At 47.2% G+C, this 20,048-nt stretch overlaps 1 protein-coding gene across 8 annotated transcripts in view; it reads right to left on the reverse strand.

The window, feature by feature from the left end:
* AGAP1 (ArfGAP with GTPase domain, ankyrin repeat and PH domain 1) overlaps positions 1–20,048 on the reverse strand; it is a 662,058-nt gene that overhangs the window by 105,161 nt on the left and 536,849 nt on the right. For all 8 annotated transcript variants that reach the window (XM_017890291.1, XM_017890287.1, XM_017890285.1 and 5 more), the window contains one exon: positions 836–990. In XM_017890291.1, coding sequence (XP_017745780.1) covers positions 836–990 — 155 coding nt within the window. The remainder of the gene's footprint in view (positions 1–835; positions 991–20,048) is intronic.

The following is a 20,048-nucleotide window of genomic DNA, read 5'->3' on the forward strand; positions in this document are numbered from 1 at the left end:
GAATATATATTAAATCAATAAATATATAAATAAATAAGCAAGCAAGCCAGGCATGGTGGCACATGCCTGTAGTCCCAGCTACTTAGGAGGCTGAGGTGGGAGGAATGCTTGAGCTTGGAGATTGCAGTGAGCTGAGATTGTGCCACTGTACTCCAGCCTAGGTGACAGACAGACAGACTCTCTCCAGAGAAAAAAAAGAGAGAAAAAAAATATAGGTTAAAATCTTTTTTCTTTTTTAGCTAAATAACTACAAAAACCAAATTGCCTCTAATGTTTTTTTTTAATATAGAAAAGAGCTGCAACACTACCTCTAATTATTGAATAAAACACATACCAGGCTTTATCAGTTTAGATAACCGAAACTTTATCTTCCCAAGCTCCCTGCACGCTCATATAAACCCTGTACTTTTCATTTATGTCCCTAACAAGAGATGGTTTTCCAACTTGATATCAATTTGAATTCTGGGCATTTATGAGAACAGTGCATCTTTTAAGTCCATCTCTTTTTTTCTGAGCGTATTCTGTCCAAAACAAAAATAAATGTGGACCCAGAAGCCATAAGAGTCCAAAAGATTCCCTCTGGGATTGGCTAAGAGAGTGAAGATTTAACCTTGGCTCTTCTGCCAGGGAAGCATGGTCAGGCTGGAACACTCACATATGACGGTATGGACACAGGTGTTTCTGATCGTTTTAGTTACTGAGCTTTCTGCTCACAAAGAATAGCTAGGTCCTGTCATTCACACCAGTCCTCTATTTTCCCCTCCGTGGGGCATTACTTGGGGCTCGCATTCCCCGAGCAGCCGCAGCCCTGGTTTTGGGCAGCCTGGGGCCTCACCTTGTTCTTGCTGCTCTCGCACGACTGCAGGCTGGCCAGGATCTGGCTCTCGATGGCTTGGACCCAGGCATCCCGCTCCTCATACGTCGTGGCTTCAAAGTGCCACGTTTGGCCAGTGAGGGACACAATGATAAACTCAAAGTTTTCTTCTTGTTCTGAAACACAGAGTGTGGGATGAAGAGTTTAGCTTTCACGAGACAGCAGTCCCCCTGCTGGCCCTCTGTCATAGAAGTGCCTCTGGGTTCAGCTGCCCCTGCACGGGCTGGTGACGCACACAGCACTGGACAACCACAGCAGCGGAGATCTGAATCTATGCACCTCCCAGCACTCCAGACATGGTTCCTAAGGCCAGCATGGCTTAGCCAGGTTTCAACCAAGGCTCAGGGGACAAGGCCTGATGAAATCGACGAGTGATGTCAGTGTCTCTGTGTGGTGCACACACAAAACAACTTACGAGAATAACTATGTAACTCATGGCTGACCATCCTTATCTGTGGGATGAAAATTAAGTTAGGGCCGCTAACCTCCGGATGCAGGGTTAATTTCTACCAAGCACTCGCATAGATCCACAGACATTCCATGGAAAGAGGAACGTGGGAAGGTTTCTGTTCTTTTATGGCAGAGGACCTGTTGCCGTGGGAGAGGCATCAATTCCCGTGTTTCATTTGGGCAGAGTGTGTGGGATCCCGCGCGCCTTAGGAGGATCTCAGCTGAGACAGGCCCCAGACTTGGTAGCCACTCTGGGGCCGTGACTGGAATGGGAAGAAAGGAACTTGGGGCTACCCCTGCAACCCCACCTGCCACATCTGAGTCTTTGGGCAAATTCCTTGACTCTTCGAGGTTCATTTTTTCTAACCCATAAAATGAAGGCAAAGGGCACCGACTGTCTAGTGCTTTTCTGCTAGCTCCATGAAGTGTACAGACCCACGTGGACGTGGGGCCTGGTCCATGCGAGACACTCCACAGATTCATGCCGGCCTCTGTTCATGATTCCTGTCCCCACTCCCAGCCCCCAAGTCCCTGCCAAAGGAGGAGGCACCACTGGCAAAGAGCATAACTAATTACAGACAAGCATGAATAATTTTTTTTGAGATGGGGTCCCACTTTGTGGTCCAAGCTGGAGTGCTGTAGTACGATCACAGCTCACTACATCTTCCACCTCCCAGGTTCAAGCGAGCCTCCTGCCTTTGCCTCCTGAGACCCTAGGCTAGTCTCAAACTCCTGAACTCAAGTGATCCTCACTCCTTGGCCTCCCAAAGTGCTGAGTGACAAGTGTGAGCCACTGCATCAGACCCTCATTAAGAAATCTTCAGCTGGGATTTCAGACGCAACACCTCATTTGACTCAAGTTTCCAGGCCCTGGCCTGTGAACTAGCTGCATTAGAATCCCCTGGCAAGCAACTATTATTGGTACTGACTTTCATCTACCTGTCTGCCAACTACTTTACTTATCTCCGTCCCCAGCCCGTGGCCATTGGGCTGGCTCATGTCTACTGCACGGACCTCTGACCTTTCAGACTCTTGGTCCCTGTAGCCCAGCTTCTAAGCACGGCTTACTGCCCTTACCTAGGCTGGCTCTCCCAGGCCCTTCCTGGGACATAAGGATGTGCCACCCCACTCGCCCTTTCCCCACTCCTTTCTGGCTGGGTGGACGTGCAGCCCTCTTTATGGCTGAGATCCCTTCCACCTGAACAGCTCACTGATGCCACCAAGCCCCAGTCCCGGGGTGTGGGGACAGCACCCAGCCAGAGAGGGCCCATGGCCTCCACCAGCCCCTCAAAGGTCTGTGACTCCCCTAGGTGCTGACAGCCACTGCGCCCCGGGCATATTCTGGGGGCTGCAGGAAAGTGCTATGACGTGGGTGCTGAGTGGAGGTTGGGCCTGAGGTCCTGGCTGGTTAGTCCCCCTTGGGGTGTTGGCACTGAGGCCCACCCCATCTGTGAAAGGGACTGATCTGGGCTGGAGTGGGAGGGGAGAGAAAAGTCTTCACAGGAAGTTCTCGGCTGGCCCATACGGTATGTGGGTGTCCTTTGTGCTCTCAATCACCCTGGTTCCTGATTTCTGGAGAGCTGGTGACAAGAGGTCAGGATGAGAGGGTCTGGTCGCTCAGGAATGTTATCCCAATCTACTGGGCTCTTGAATTTGAAGAACAAATGATCCCCCCACCACCTGTGTATTGATGCAGATGTAAACACTCCACCTGCTGTGGAAAGGAGGGTGGGGAGGAAGGTGGGGTCGGGGTGTCTGCAGGTCATGCCTTCAGTAATGACCTTAAACACTCAGGGACTTGGGAGTTTTCATTAAAAAAAAAAAAAAAATCATTGTAACTGTAAGTTTCACATAGGTTTCACCATGGCTGACTTACAATGATACCGTGCAATTACTGGCTGAGCCACTGCCTCTGTGGGTCTTGGTCCAGCTTCTTGATCCATGGGCTTTTATGTCCTAGTACTATGAATTACAATATTTTCCTTACAGATTCTCATAGGATAGTGCCCTAATTCATGTATGTTATGCAAAACTCCCCTAGTGAACAGATAGGTAAGGTAAGAAAAACTACGTAACTCACAGTTAGGTCATAAGGAACACTTGGTAATTCATGGGTGGGATGTGACAATTTTTCATTAGGAGATCAACTCAACAGGCTCACACTTTGTTTAATCTGTGAAATTCAAATACACGTATCAAAGCTCCCTCTGATCAGTGTTTATTGGATCTTCTAGTGAAAAAAATTACAACCATTAGCTTCCCAGTTAAATTTCTGCACAACTGGTCCCCTGTAAAGCTTTCCTGTTCAAATGTGTGGCTCCAGTCAGTCATGAGCTACAGTCACTGGAACAAAGGCCAAGAGCTGAACTTGCATTACACTGTACAGGTGCAGGTCTCGGTCACTGTGGTCCTTAGCTGCCCTCCCCCACATGCTAGGCACTGGGCTGGGTGGAAGGGATTCCAGCATGCAGAAGCCTGTGCCCTCTAAACGTTTCTACATGGTGAGGACGGGCACACACAAGCAGGCAGATGACTGAACACAAAGTGATAAAAACAATGCAAATCTGAAGGAAGTTCCACGGGAACATCTCTATTTTTTGCCTCATCTCAATGCAGTAGCTGCTATCTGGTATCTTGCACTGGAATACTCTCAGTATCTCATGCAAAGACAAAACTTGCAAATTAAATTGCTAAAGCACAGTTTGGCTCTGCCCGATTAATTATGTAAACAAAATTTACCTATGCATGCAAACTCTACTTAGAGGAACAAATATATGTAAGTGTTCACAGGAACATCAGAACCCATTTTGAGCTAATATCCAAATGTGCTCCCTACAGTGGCTGTTCTACGGCTTCATCACTCACTCTATTTATTTATTTATTTTTCGAGACAGAGTTTTGCTCTTGTCTCCCAGGCTGGAGTGCAATGGCGTGATCTCAGCTCACTGCAACCTCCGCCTCTCGGGTTCAAGCGATTCTCCTGCCTCAGCCTCCTGAGTAGATGGGATTACAGGTGGGTGCTACTACACCTAGTGAATTTTGTATTTTTAGTAGAGATGGGTTTCTCCATGTTGGCCAGGCTGGTCTTGAACTCCTGACCTCAGGTGATCCGCCCACCTCGGTCTCCCAAAGTGCTGGGATTACAGGCATGAGTCACTGCACCTGGCCGAACATTCACTTTAACAATCTATCCCACCACCTGTCTTCTCCTTATACTGGACACAAGTAAGTTCCCTTTTCTAGTATCTTCTATGTCACTCAACATTTCTGTGTCTCCTTTCAGCTCCTGGTCCTTTCTTCCCCCATCTCTCTGCATCCTTTACCTGGTCCCCTCATACCTTCTTGCGGACCTGGATTTGATATGGTTTCCTCACTCTCTTGCAAACCTGATGTCCCCCTTCTACAGACCTCCTGCCCTCCCTTCCTGATCTCACTCCATCCTTGAGAGAGATCATCACCTCTTTTCATCCTTCACTCGCACAGTCTGCAAAGCAGACACGTGTATGCGTGCATCCAGCTCTTTACCACACTGTGTTTTCTAATAATGCTTCCCCATCATCCACCCTATTGAAACCTCACTTTATAAGATTACAAATCAAGGAACAGCCAGGGGTCATGGGCTGTGCTCAGTCTTCTTTCTCACTGACTCCCCTCTTTTTGGAGCACCTTACGGGGCTGATAGGCACCACCATCTTGCAGTATTTTCCCCGTTGGTCTTCTGAGATGCTTGATCACCCTGAAGACTCACCCAGATGTGAGCAAGGCATTTATCAGGGTGAATGAAAGAGATGTGAATAGAGTTACATGGATTCACAACTAAGGGGTACTAAGTAGCATAAACTAGTAGGAGGTCTGCAGCGGTCAACCATGGAACTTTTACCTCTGTCTTGCCTCATTCAATATCCATTATGTTTTATCAATGACTTGGATAAAGACATATAAAGTCTGCTTACCAAATTTTGAAAGCAAAGAGTTTTGGGGGATAACAGATAAACTAAAGTTTTATTCCCATCCCTAGGGTCTAAAAAGAGGAGGATCTCTGAGCTGAACTGACAACTCAAATGGTCAAATGCATGACTAGAATTCCTTCCCTTGGACCCCAACAGCAAAAGAGGTTTTGGGGGAAGATTTTGCTTCCTAACTACAAATATGAACAGGCTGAAGGACTGCAGTGAACAGCAAGCCCATAATGGGGCTCCCGATGAAAGTGAAGGCTGTGAGTGTGTCATCCACAATGGTGAGGAGGTGGTCCTGTCTCCATCACTCAGGGTGGTAGCCAGCAGGCACCACAGTAAGAGCCTAATGCCAGGGACTGCTCACTGGGGACTCTGAGCACAGGGGACTTCTGTCTGATGGAAGAGGGATGACACCTGTTCTGGGTGCCCTGGAGTCAACCCAGGACAGAAAAAAATGATGGAGACCCTGCAAGTGGAAGATTCTTTCCCCCTCACAACTATCCACAGATGGAGCTTATGGGTTCTGCTCCCTTGGGAGTTTCAGGCCCTTGAATGTGGCCCTTTCAGAGGGAGAATGGTGGGAATTCAGCATCTCATAGGTGATTGGGAGGGCCCTAGCTGAGAACTATCTTGCATCTGTGTTCTCAATGCAGGCAGCTCTGAGCAGCTGCAGGGAGTTCTGTGTTGAGATCTCCAAGGCTGGCTCCAGGCTCCTGGAGAAGGATCTGTGATTAGCTAGCAATGTCTACCCCAGGGCAAGGACGGGGGTGCCCGTGGCGTGCCTGCCATCTTCTCACTGTGTAACTATATTTCTCTTTCCAGCTTTCTGATCACTGCTTCTCTTTCTCCTCCCTGGTTCCTCTGCATGTGGCCTTTAGTAAAGGCAAACTTCAAGTTTAGTTAATGTTCCTCCTTCCTCCTCCCTCCTTCTTAAGGGTTCCTTTCCTTCCGAAGCTCAGTCACTTCCTACAGACATGTACACTTCATATATACATATATACACACATATATACATACACACATATATATCTAATTCATATATCTAATCGGTTTTAGATTTTTAAATGCCCATGGATTGTTTCTCAAATACTTTGTCCTCATTATCAAATTTAACATGCATCACATAGATTTGCTAGAATTTTCAAATGCTCCTCTTGGGGCTCTGTATTTCTCTTAATGATTATAATGCTATTCTAATCATAAAATCTCAAAATTACCTGGATTCCTCCCTCTCCCTCTTCCTACTGTCATCTCATCAGTCACAGCCCTGCTTAGCAATATCCGCCAATCTGTACTCTTCCACGTCCTTCCACTTTCAGCCCTTGCCTGACTGTTAATTGGCTCTGGCCCAGCTTTAACCCTTCTCTGAGTTTACCGTGTAGGAAGTTTGTGCAGTTGCTCCCCTCCCCAACACTTAAGCACTTCTCCCTTGTTCCTGGGGCCTGGCTTCTCTTCCAAGCTGATTGCTTCACAACACAGCAGTCCACAGTGACGCCTGATCTCCAAGAGGACCCTCCTTCTCCCTCCCCAAATCAGATACACAAGCTGAAACTAGAACTGTGAGCCTAAAGTGCTAAAAACCTGCAAAAGTGAAGGCTACCCTGAAAGGCAAACACCTTTGGTAGCACAACAGATAAGGTCCTAAGACAGGAAACACAAACCCAGGGTCTGGCACCCGGCAATCCTGCAAGGACAGGAGCCGGGAAGCCCCAGGTCTCAGAACTCCCTTGGCTTCTGGTATCTTCTCTACAGAAAAGCTTCCCATGGACGGAGACCAATTACACCTGAACTCAAAACCAGAGGTCACCCAACACACTGCAAACAAGACAGCAGATTTAGATCCAAAGCATTACTGATACAGGCCGGGCACAGTGGCTCACGCCTGTAATCCCAGCACTTTGGGAGGCTGAGGCTGGTGGATCACCTAAGGTGTCAGGAGTTCAAGACCAGCCTGGTCAGCATGGTGAAACCCCATCACTAGAGACAGATTGCTCTTAACCAAATATCAAGACGGATCACAGACTTGTTAAGAGTAACAGTCAGAGTCGTGCGAGTGTGGAATAATATCCTCAAGGGAAAATAACAGTGTAGACATGAGACTCAGGAAAATTCTTGAGATTCACTCTGAAGAACAAGAGTGAAATACAGGCCAGGTGCAGGGGATCGCGTCTGCCATCTCAGCACTTTGGGATGTGAGGTGGGAGAATCACTTAAGCCCAGGAGTTCAAGACTGGTCTGGGCAACATAGTGAGACCTCATCTCTACAAAAAATTTGAAAATTAGCCAGGCATGGTGGCTTGTACCTGTAGCCCCAGCTACTTGGGAGGCTGAGGTGGGAGGATCACTTGAGCCTGGGAGATGGAGGCTGCAGTGAGCTGTGATCACACCACTGTACTCCAGCCTGGGTCACAGAGTGAGACTCTATGAAAGAAAAAAACAGAAAAGAAAAGAGCAGAGAAGAAAAGAAAGGAGGAGAAAAGAAAGGGAAAGAGAAAAGAAAAAGAAAGAAAAAACAAAATATACTTTTTCTGCAAAAAACCCCAAAAGTGCTTATTACCAATAGACGTCCACTAGGGAAATTACTAAATGATATATTTCAGGGACAGGCACAGTGGCTCACGCCTGTAATCCCAACACTTTGGGAGGCTGAGGCAGGCGGATGATCTGAGGTCAGGAGTTCAAGACCTGCCGGGCCAACATAGCGAAACCCTGTCTCTACTAAAATACCAAAAAAACAAACAAACTAACAAAAAAAATTGGCTGGGCATGGTGGCAGGCACCTGTAATACCAGCTACTTGGGAGGCTGAGAAAGGAGAATCACTTGAACCTGGGAAGCGGAGGTTGCAGTGAGCTGAGATCACGCCACTGAACTCCAGCCTGGGTGACAAAGCAAGACTTCATCTCGGAAAAAAAAAAAAAGATGTACTTCAGGAAGATCCTAGAAGGCAGGTTTGTGAAAGACGTGTTGATGAGCAAAGGAACTGATAAATACGTAAAAAAAAAAAAAATCTAAATAAAAACAATACTAAGACTGCTAATGACAATGCCTACCATGGGAAAAGTCAAAATGCTGGAGAACGTGAGAGTGGCGGTGAGGACATGGGAGTTAGGATGTCACAGGGGCCTTGGACTGCTCTCCTGGGGAAGGTTAAGGACTCACTTCACATGTTGGTAAATTAAGTCTATGTGGTAAACTTCTGCAAGAAAAGAAGTAGAATGTGCAATTTTTCAACCAGAAGAAAGAAAAAAAAAATAAGAGAAAGAAGCATGATTAAAACTTCTTAGTCAACGAGGAATAGAAGAGAACTCCCTTACCTTGGACAGAGATGATCTCTCCCTAAACCCACAGTGTCACTAATCCTAAGGGTGAGATGTCAGAAACACACCTTTGAACACTCAGTTACAGGATGCTCAAGACAAGGACACCCACCGTAACTGCTTTTTTTCATCCCTGCTACCCGGTGTAGCAAGACAAAAATAAGGAAATACAAGACTGAGATATTGGAAAGGAAGATAAAGACATTCACAAGGTATATGACTGTTTTCATAGAAAACCCCAAATCACCTACAAATTATTAAAAACCTAACAGCAGTTGGCAAATGGGCAAGATATAAGATGAATACAGAAATATTAATCGCATTTCTGTACACTAGCAAACACAAATCGTATTTAAGCAGGCCTTCCCAAATCATAGGCATATATTTGTATCTGTGAGTAGAAAAGGAGAGACACAAGACTCGTGAATGAGCAAAATACTTCCCTAAAAGTAACGTAAAGAACCACTTGGTATCCGCAGCCGCTCAGAAGAGGTGGTAAAGAGAAAACTTCACAATTTGCCTGGAGGTGACGGATCAGCCAGAGTCTGAGGGTGGCCTGCTCAGGTTCAGGCCTCCTCTCTTGGAGAATGAAACCCTGGCTAACTGGCTAATTACCGTCAAACGCCAACAAGACCCAACAGAGTAAAGAGGAAACAGACGCAAGACACTCTGGGATCCAGGCTGATGGGCACCAGCTTCAGGTAAAGGCATGGACTAGGAAGGCCAGCGCCGTGATAGGCCCTGCTGACCCAGGAAAGCACAGCTAAGCTTCGCTTCCCAACTAAGAACCAACTGTGCAACCCTAGGCTCACTTAAGATACTCTTTTTTCGAGGGGGAGTCCTGTGTAATAACTCTAAACCTGGAAAAGCACAAGATTATACAAATAATGAAGAAACGAAGACAAGAATTGCAATCCTCAGGATCAACAGCTCGGTGATAAAGTGTGGTGAGCAGGAAGCTGTGCCATCTCTGTGATCCTTGGGTATGGTCTGTCTCTGACGTGTACGAAGCACACACAAAGGCCCTGTGATCACAGGGCAGGTCTTAACGCCACGCTTTTCCGTGTGAGTAGCAGTTCACCACGCAGTGAATGCAGTGAGATGCCGATGAACAGCTCTTTGGGGTTTCTGTTCTGTTTGGACTGGATGGTTCAGCCTATACCTGGAGAAGCAGAAGATGGCCCCCTCTGTCTCGTCAATGCAGGGTCCAGCACCAGCTCCCAAATCAAGAGGCAATGGTGCTGCTGGCCCTGGGCTGGCCTCTCCCAGGCAGGCTGTGCTGATGGGAACCGGGGCTGAACAGTGTTGCAAACATCTGGGACACCTGGAGGGGAGAGGCTCAGTCTGCCCTGGGGGAGGCAGGGCAGAGGCGGGAGATGGAATCCTACACCCTCAGTGCAGAGGCGGGCCCCAGCAGGGGGACTACCCTGTGCCTTCTTTTGGATTTTCAGGCCCTGAAATCTATGACAAGGATCTGAACAGCTGGACCTTGCTTCCTGAGGAAGGATTAACATCTGAGCACAGAGCCTAATTAAGGCCACTCTACACCAGCACTGCCGAGTGGAATCCAGCTATGCTAGGCCATGTGTTTCCTAGGATCCTGTGTTTAGGTGGCTTTATTTTTTTAATTTTCAGGGAGAGTAATAGGTGAATACCCATACGTAGAGTTTCAGATCTAATTTATATCTGCCATATGACTTTTCTCTGCCTCCCAAGATTAAAAAAATAAGCACAAGGATTACAGAGCAACTGCATAGTCATGTTACAACTTCCAGGAAGAAATCTGTTTATCTGTAACAAATCTACTGCACGGAATAATAAATACAAAAAATAATACCACTGGGCTCCAAATTCTGTATCAGGCACAACGCCAGGACTTTACAGCCATTATTGCGTGTAATCATTTTCCTCTCTTAAAGTGGCAGTACTCTTCCTCCATTTCCTAAAAACAAATTAACATTAAAAAAGGAGCTCTCCTTAGGAATCAAAGATGGCGTAGGGGCCGGAAGGGTCTCCCAGTGGTTTTCCATTATCTTCTCTTATTCCTCAGGCCAAGAGAACAAGACGGTTGGGCCTTTTGAAAGTAGTTTCCCCAGAAATCCCTCAACAGCTTGTGCTACTGTTATTCTTTTTTTTCTGAGATGGATTCTCACTCTGTAGCACAGGCTCGAGTGCAATGGCGCGATCTTAGCTCACTGCAACCTCCCCTTCCCAGGTTCAAGTGATTCTCTTGCCTCAGCCTCCTGAGTAGCTGGGACTACAGGCGTGAGCCACCACGCCCAGTGTCTCATTCTTTTAAAATTGGATTTCTGTCGTTACTAAACCCAGTTCTGACTAATCCAGTACAGAAGACCTATCCTGGTGGTGATCTCCTATGTGCTGCTCTGGTGACATTATTAGGTCAACACCCAGCAAATCTCAAGATTTAATCCGTGTTTACACTTTGGTGGCACTGCAGTGACCATTTACGCTCATTATGTAAACAGTGAATAGATTTTTGGACCCAAGTGTTTTCCCTTCTTCTGTGTGGAGAGAACAGGAACATGCTCCTCCTGAGGTTCAAAGAAGAATTTTTAGCAGATGATAGAGCCTTATTCAAATCACCGATGGCCCCGAAGGGCTGCAGCACATTACAAAGTGACATGGTGATGACATTTTACTTATGAGCAACTAAATTAAAAATGATCAAAACAGTAATTGGCAGCGTGAGGCCCATCAGTCAGAGACAGAGCCGAGCATTACTCTCCACTGCCACCCTCACTTCAAACGTGCAGAACAAGCACGAACCCGTGAGGATGCCCCGTTCCGAGCTTTCATTTTTTGTGGTGTCATTTCACTAATACAAACTTCCTATTAGTGACAATTGCAGTGGGTTCTATTTCATTCACTGTAAAGACAGATTTTGGGTTGTAGAAGTTCCTGATGGTATATCCATTAAAAGCATGTTGAAGTTTCAGATACACTCACAGACAGCAAAATTAATCCCCCTGCTCCTGAAAAATCAAAATGCCACCACGCCCCAAAGCCCGAAGTAACAGACGGTGTGCTGTTTCCCAGTGTGACATTCCAGGGCTTAGCTGTTTCATAAAGTTTTGTGATTGGGCTCACAGGGATTTAAACAGTTTTCTGTGTTTAACGGTTAGCTGTGGAAAGGTCCACTATAATAGTATTTTAGCACCATGAACCTGTCGAAATCAACCTGCCCAATTATTCCAAACGACATTAATAACACTGGATATTACACTAATTGTGTCCAGTTTCTATGCAGACGAGGCCCCGTGGGGCTAATTTTGCCTCCTTAGGGGCAAGAAACTCAGCCATCAGACTGATTTCACAAGGAATCCCTCCTCATTACACGAATCCAGGCTGTCAAACTTTTTTTTTTCTTAAAGGTTAATGGGCCAATCCGTCATCAATTATTTTTTGGCAGAATTCTAGCAGACAAAGGGTTACAAGGCTAAAAACAGCTGAAAACCGTTTCACATTTGGAAGCTGATTTCAACAGGAGGCATCTGACAAGGATGCATGGGGGAGTGTGGGTGCCAGGCGAGGGAAGGAGGGAGGCACAGAGGCACAGGTCTCGGGCAAGGGGTTTGGGGAAGAGGACAACTGCACTGTGCTCTTGCAAAGGCCAAGAGGACCTGGATCTGTGTCCTGGACTATGACGCAAAATGGCTCAACGCTGTTGATGGGGCCAGGCGCAGTGGCTCATGCCTGTAATCCTAACACTTTGGGAGGCTGAGGTGGGCAGACTGCCTGAGCTCAGGAGTTCGAGACCAGCCTGGGCAACATGAAGAAACCCCATCTCTACTAAATTACGAATAAAAAAAATTAGCTGGGCGTGGTAGTGTGCGCCTATAGTCCGAGCTACTCGGGAAGCTGAGGCAGGAGAACTACTTGAACCTGGGAGGTGGAGGTTGTAGTGAGCCAAGATCACGCCACTACACTCCAGCTTGGGTGACAAAGAGAGACTCCGTTTCCAAAAAAAAAGAAAAAACTGCTGATGGGTGCAGGTGCAAGATCACGCCACTGCACTCCAGCCTGGATGACAAAGCAAGACTCCGTCTCCAAAAAAAACCACAAACAAACAAACAAAAAAATTACTGATGGGCGCAGGTGCAATGCCGAGATCTGTTTCTCTTCTGAATCAAAAAAGGCTCAAGGAGGATGTAGAAGTCACACACTCCAAGTTCTTCAATGACCGGATGAGAATCTGGGTCCTGGGGAGAGAGGAGGTTCTCCCAGGGTGCCCTATAGCCTGAAATCCAGGATCCTGAGGCCCACCCAGTGTTCCATCCACAAGGCTAAGCATCCTTTGTGACACATTTAATGACAAACCCATGATGAAAACGAAATGTGCTATTGCAACGGTGCAGAGATGACATGCTCAGCGTGGAGGATGGCCATGTTCGCTGCACGCAGAGTCCAGGATCTACCAAGCCCAGAGGCCTCCAGACAGCACCACTGCAAAATGACGGGAAAATACAACAGCCAGGGCCTGAGCAGAAAATAACCATCTTCTCCACTCCTGCCCTTGGTAAAAGAATTGGGACTTCTGTTTTAGGAGACACCACAAAGCCCTGGTGAACACATTACCACCGATGCTTACCTTCCGCCAAGCCTTTGTTCTTTTCCCCCTTTGAACAAGTGAGTTTTCGCTACGGGTTTTCCCAGTTTCTGTCCGAACCAGAGCTCCAACTTTGGGGTTCTCTCTCCTGGAACCTACTTCCTACTCTGCCATTGACAGACTGGTACCCATGAACAGCCCACTTCATCTTTCTGATTTCAGCTTTATCTGCAAGGGAGGTGCCACGCTGGACCTGGGATGACAAAGGGAAGCTCTCTCTCCTTTTATTTTAAAAACAGACATTCCTAACTGTTCCTGAAGAGGCTGGTGCAGCCCCAGAATTCCTCTTCACACAGTTCTCCAGGTAGCCACTGTCAATGGAATGGGGTTGGAAACTCAGATGGAATGTACTCGCTACCTTGTGGTCTTTCTCCCTCTACCACGACCCATACCCTAAGCGGCAATGTGTGGCAATGTCAGGCACCTACCCGGGCTTTAATGCTATTTTCCGTCATACACTTTGTAAAATCCTCCAATATTTGTTTTAAAAGCATCTATTACATAGGCATGTGGCTTATTTTACCCAACTATGACAAAAAGTGCACACATTAAGATGTCAGCCAAAACGCAGTATTAAAAGTCAGTTTTATTTTCAAATTTTCTCCCATTTTTGTAGGAAAAGATTGATGTGAAAGAAAGCCTGCTGGCCGGGTGCGGTGGCTCAAGCCTGTAATCCTAACACTTTGAGAGGCCTAGTTGGGGCAGATCACTTGAGGTCAGGAGTTCGGGAGCAGCCTGCGTGACATGGCAAAACCTCATCTCTACTAAAAATACAAAAAGTAGCTGGGTGTGGTGGCGGGTGTCTGTAATCCCAGCTACTCAGGAGGCCGAGGCATGAGAATCACTTGAACCCTGGAGATGGAGGCTGCAGTGAGCGGAGATTGTGCCACTGCACTCCAGCCTGGGCAACAGAGTGAGACTCCCTGTTCAAAAAACAAAAACAAAAAAAAAGACAAAGAAAGCAGGCAAGCCTGGAGAATATGGACCAGGGTTGTACAGAACCAAGACTTATGGAAAATAACACATAAAGCCCACCCCTTACTATAATTGAGAAGTTATTAATTTTAAACCAAAACAAAAGATCATTATAAACACACACAGTTCACGGTTCTCAGGTTAACTATTTTTGGAAACTCTGAATTTGGTCAATATCTTTGTTAAGCCAAGAGAGTCCAACAGAGGTGCTGTCCTATGGCTTAATTTAGAAGAGTGTGATTAATTCTGCGAAGAAGCAAGTCCCCACAGGTAAATTACAAGGTTAGGAATGTTTAACTACTAAATATTCCCCGGGAAGGTTCTCATGACATACAAACGACGCTTTTGTTTTACAAACACATCATAAAGGGTTGGGATACCAGTTCAAGGGCCACGTGTAAAGAAACTCCATTTGAAAGCTTTGGCTTCCAGATCTGTAGGATGCCATATGTGCCTTTTTTTTTTATCTTTTCTGAGACAGGGTCTCTGTCGCCCAGGCTGGAGGACAATGGCATCATCTCGGCTCACTGTAACCTCCACCTCCTGGGCTCAAGTGCTCCTCCCACCTCAGCCTCCCGAGTAGCTGGGACTACAGGCGTGTGCCACCACGCCTGGCTAATTCTTGTATTTTTTGTAGAGAAAAATTTGTTGCCCAGGCTGGTCTTGAATTCCTGAACTCAGGCAATCCACCCACCTCAGCCTCCCAAAGTGATGGGATTAGAGATGTGAGTCACCGTGCCTGGCCCATGCATGTCTTAAATGAAGAAAAGACTCCAAAACAAAGCTCTTGGAAAAAAAAAAAAAGTTACCTGACCGCAAATTGAAAATATCTTGCGACATGGCAGGGGTGAGGGTTGAGGTCTCCCTTGTACTTTCTCCGTCCCAGACACCCTGTGAAAGCGTCAGGCCCAAGTGTTCCGTTTAGAAAGAGAAAGCAATGAGAGGCGCGTGCTGTGATTTATCTCGATTTATCTCGTTACTAAGTGGTAACCATTTGTTACTCATCCTGACACACTCCCCACTTTGCAGAGGTCCCCTTGGGCTCCTAATTATAGGACTAAGTGAACACGGCCACGCTGGGCAGGCCTAGGGCGGGTTCCTCTGCAAGAGTCCAGCATGGCCATCATGAGACCCGGCCCCCAGGCTCACCAGGAACCTGCAGGGGCACCCTCCACTATCCACGGGCGGCTTCCTCTCCTAGGTGCTGCCCAGCGCCGAGGTGATGCCCAAGACTGCCATCCTTTCAAAAGGAGGGGGCTAGAAAAATGAGCATTCTTGCTTCTCTCCCCAAAACGTCGATTCTAGTTATTCTCCACGCAAGGGTTTCCTAAATCTGAAGTTACCTGCATTAGTTTGTTTGTTTGTTTTTTTTTTTTTTGAGACAGAGTCTTGCTCTGTCACCCAGGCTGGAGTGTAGTGGCACGATCTTGGCTCACTGCAACCTCTGCCTCCCTGGTTCAAGAGATTCTTGTGCCTCAGCCTCCCAAGTAGCTGGGATTACAGGCATGCACCACCACGCCCAGCTAATTTTTGTATTTTTAGTAGAGACGGGGTTTCACCACATTCATCAGGCTGGTCTCGAATGCCTGACCTCAAGCGATCCGCCCACCTCGACCTCCCAAAGTGCTGGGGTTACAGGAGTGAGCCACTGCGACCAGCCTACCTGCATTAGTTCTTAGTTAGTGGTACTCATCACTGAGGGCGACTGGCTTTGGCCCACTCTGCTCTGCACTGATACATGAAAAAGGCCTACCGAATAGTCCACAGATATTCTCCATGGAGTCTTTGGGTCATTTTTCTATTAAATAAGTCTGTATAGCAATTTAATAGCAGCCACGGTGACCAGCTTACCCATGTGCCAAGCTCTGTGGGAAGCGCTTCACAGGCTTCACTTCATTTCTTCTTCAATTACCCTTCGAGGTAGGTTTTATTGTCTCCGTGCGAGAGGAAGAAAAGAACAGAGAGGAACGACAGATCCAGGAAAGCGTCCCAAGCCACAGAGCTGGGAAGTGACAGAGAGGGGATGAGACCGAGGCGTGTGTGACTCGACAGCCAAATTTCTACAACTGACGATTCTTCTCAGATGGAGAAAGCAAATGGAAGCAGGAGGGTAGGTTTAAAAGTCTCGAAAACAGATTAAGTTTCATTTCTAAATTCCCCCCCTATGCTTCACAGGCAATGCTTCTTATCAAATCTCTGTTCCTGGCTACATACACAACGTTTAAGCACTGCAATTTTCTTTGAATAACAGAATCTGGGTACTCGAGTAGTGGGGCTTCTGGTCCCAGGCAAGGACCAATGCAGGGGCCATGTTCCACGCCTCTAGGTATGTTAGCTTGCTGACTCCTCCCCACACCCTGTGCAGTGGCCGTCAGTTTATAGGTGGGGAAACCAAGGTACAGGGAAGACACATCAAGAACCCAAGGTTAGAGCTATGAAGTGGGGATGTGGGACTGAACCAAGACCACCTGAGTTAAGATTTGGGCTTGAGTCTGGTGCCAACGCCTGCCTCGCACAAACAAGAGCAGTGATTCAGTGTGAAAGAGAACTCCGCCTGAGCCTGGAGAATGCTCACCGCAGAGAGCAGGTTCTGGAAGGCAGCCTGTGGGGACCTGCACGGGGCACTGGGGAGACTGCTGGGCATCTGGTGGGGGCCTTGATCAAACACTGCAGTGAGTCCTTCAGGAAACACACAACACGATGGGTCACAAGATTGTCAAGCAGGGCTGCCTTCTTCCTCTGTTGGAGATGACGCTGATGGCTGTCTGCAGATCTGTGGATCATCTAGTCCTCTCCACTGGTCCCGGTCCCCAAAGAATCCTCTGCACATACCTCACACTCAAGCCTAAGGGCGCGGCAGGCTCTGTACTGAGCCCCGTCCAGGTGCAGGCTGTTGCCTCCACCCGGAATTCCACCCCATCTCCCTGAGAGCTCCTGGGGCTCATGCCTGCCCTTCTCCCAGGCTCACTTTCTTCTTTTATAAAACAAAGAGGAAAAGATCTCCCTCTGCTAGCGGTGCATGACAGGATGCAGGAAATTGCTCAGTGCTGAGGATGTGGTCACTGTGGTTCCTGTCACATCCTGCAGGCTGTGATACCTGTCCTGACCCTTAAATTAAATGTATTTCCGCTCTCCACAAAGTCCCCAGAACATCCAGGGCCTCTTCCCTCCTTCTGCATGAGATCCTTTGCGCAGCCTCCTAGACTGACAGTAAGCTCCCTGAGGGCAGTGGGCAGGTGCACCTTTACCCTCTCCATTGCCCCAGAACCCAACACAGGCAATGGCGCATCCCGGCAGGGAGCTGAGAGTCAGGAACAAGGAGGCAGGCCTACCTCACACTCAGCAAGACCATCATTCTCAGATGTGGGTCTGTAATTTGTTTAACTGTGAATGAGCTGAAGTCTCAGAACTGTGACCAAGAATACGAGTGGTAGAGGGAATGGCCCACGAGTTAGGCCTGCTCACATCTGCTCAGAGAAACAGTGACCATCTGGGCTGTTCAGTGGAGAAGGCAGGTGCGGGTCTGACTGCAGGCCTGAGGCTCGAAGCTGTATCTGTGATGAAATCTCCAAAAGGAGGTTTGCTGTTTCCCCACGGCCACGCCTATGCTTGGAATTGCAGTGTCAGGGAGACTGGGTTCCAGCAATCTCACCCACTGTGGTGAAGAGAAGTACCCAAAGCAGAGGTTTCCCAGGCCTGTTGCTGGGGCGAGCTCTAAATCCACAGAAATGGGCCTTTATAGACAGGCTCCAATTGGGACTTTAGGCCAATACTGAATCTAGCTAACACTTGCATGCAAGCGTCATCACCTATGTGAAGAGGCCTATCTTAAGTATTCGTTCTGCTGCCAGGGAATGGGCTTGGTACCCCAAGAAGTGCCCCCTTGTTTCCTAAAACTTCTCTCCTTTATCTGTTTAGGTACTGGAAGTACTTTTCTTCTGCTAAAACAGTGAGCTTAAACGCTCTTGAAAGAGCCCATGTGTTCACCCAACTCACAGCGGATGATAACATCATCTGTGTTTAGCGGCATGGGGCAGGCAAGGCCTGGAGATGGGTCCAGGTGTTGTGCAATTCTGCCCTGCCGTGCAGCGAACAGAGGCCTCCCTCCCGAGTTTCCTCTTGCACAACGTCCACTCTTCCGCCACTTGGTCCACTTTGTTCTTTCTCCAATACATTTACTTTAGAGTTGAACATGTGTGAGTCTAGCCTCAGTCATCTGGTATTTAGATCTTTTTCTCCCTTGGGTTGGGAGTCAGCAGTTTATTGGAGGATCGTATCATTAAGACACCCTTCCATTCACAAACTCCTGAGATGGAAAAGTTACAGCCGCATTCTGGTTGAAGAATATTCAATTTCACCCATCTTGAGAAAGTTCATTGTTAAAAAGCAACAAAAGTTTGTACATTGGTGCGATCGTATATATCCCAAGTTTCTATCTCGGTTTCAGTGTTAGCCGTAACGGACAGACAACAGATAAAATATTTTTGTTTTTTAATCTTGTCTGTGCGTTTCCCTTGCAAGTTTTGTTTGTTTTTATCCACTCCTGACATCCATCCACAAACTCCTTCCACGTGGATCCGTGAGCAGGTCCCAGAGTCAAGAGATCTGGACACATGTCCTGCCACTGGTACATGCTAGCTTGTTCTGCAGAAAATCACTTGAGTTATCAGAATCCCAACTTTCCATCCATCACATGATACCTACCTGGCAAGGGGAGTGTGAAGATTAAATGAGATAATGTGGTCCAGGGGCCGGAAGAGAGAGGACATAGAACAAAAAGCGCTTCAGAGAGATCCTTAGACTCAAACTGTGGCTCTGCCCATCTCTCCTAAACCTGGATCCCGAGGAAAGTCCCAGAACAGCTGAGTCCACTCCCATCTCCCAGCGGGTGGTCTCCCCTTATCCCTGAAGCTCAAGTTCTCCCTCTAGACACAGGAAACTCTAGTGTCCACCTTACTTGGGTGGTGTTTTTTGGGTGCCTTTGAGTAAATCACTCAAGTGGGCCACTTTAAAAGATATTCCACTTAGGGATGGGTATATTTAGTATAATACTCAAGACGTGAGGTTAAAACAAAAGCTAAAGTTCAGGATACAGATTTTCGTGAAGGTTCGCTTTATAGACAGTGAATATGTGATAACATCACACATCAAAAGGCTGCAAATCAGAAAGGAATATGATAATTATTTTATATAATTTTATAAATTCTTTAATGTACTTTTTTTTTTTTTGAGATGGAGTCTCGCTCTGTCATCCAGACTGGAGTGCAGTGGAGTGATCTTGGCTCACTGCAACCTCTGCCTCCTGGGTTCAAGTGATTCTCCCGCCTCAGCCTCCTGAGTAGCTGGGATTACAGGTGCCCGCCACTATGCTTGGGTAATTTTTAAAAATTATTTTTAGTAGAGATGGGGTTTCATCATGTTGGCCAGGCTGGTCTCGAACTCCTGACCTCAGGTGATCCACCTGTCTCAGCCTCCCAAAGTGCTGGGATTACAGGTATGAGCCACTGCATCTGGCCTGAATTCTGTAATACATTATTAAAAACCATATGAAATGAGATTGTATGTGTACAGATGTTAATCTTAAACCCAAAGTAAATGAAGAATACTGTCTTTTAATTGAAAATTCACACATGACCTTGAACAGCAAACAGAAACTTACTGTAACTGAGAAAGATGAGAGAAAATGTGAGGGACAATTGGATATGCAGTCATTATTTAATACCCCCAGGAATGCCTTTCATAGCTACTGACAGACAGACCCCAAGTTTGCAATGCTATACAGTACTGACAGATTTCAGAGAGGAATTCGCACCATCCGCCCCGCCGAGGTGCTGGGCAGCGCAGATG

This window comes from Rhinopithecus bieti, unplaced genomic scaffold, assembly GCF_001698545.2.
Source record: "Rhinopithecus bieti isolate Rb0 unplaced genomic scaffold, ASM169854v2 scaffold_19482, whole genome shotgun sequence".
Lineage (NCBI taxonomy): Eukaryota > Metazoa > Chordata > Mammalia > Primates > Cercopithecidae > Rhinopithecus > Rhinopithecus bieti.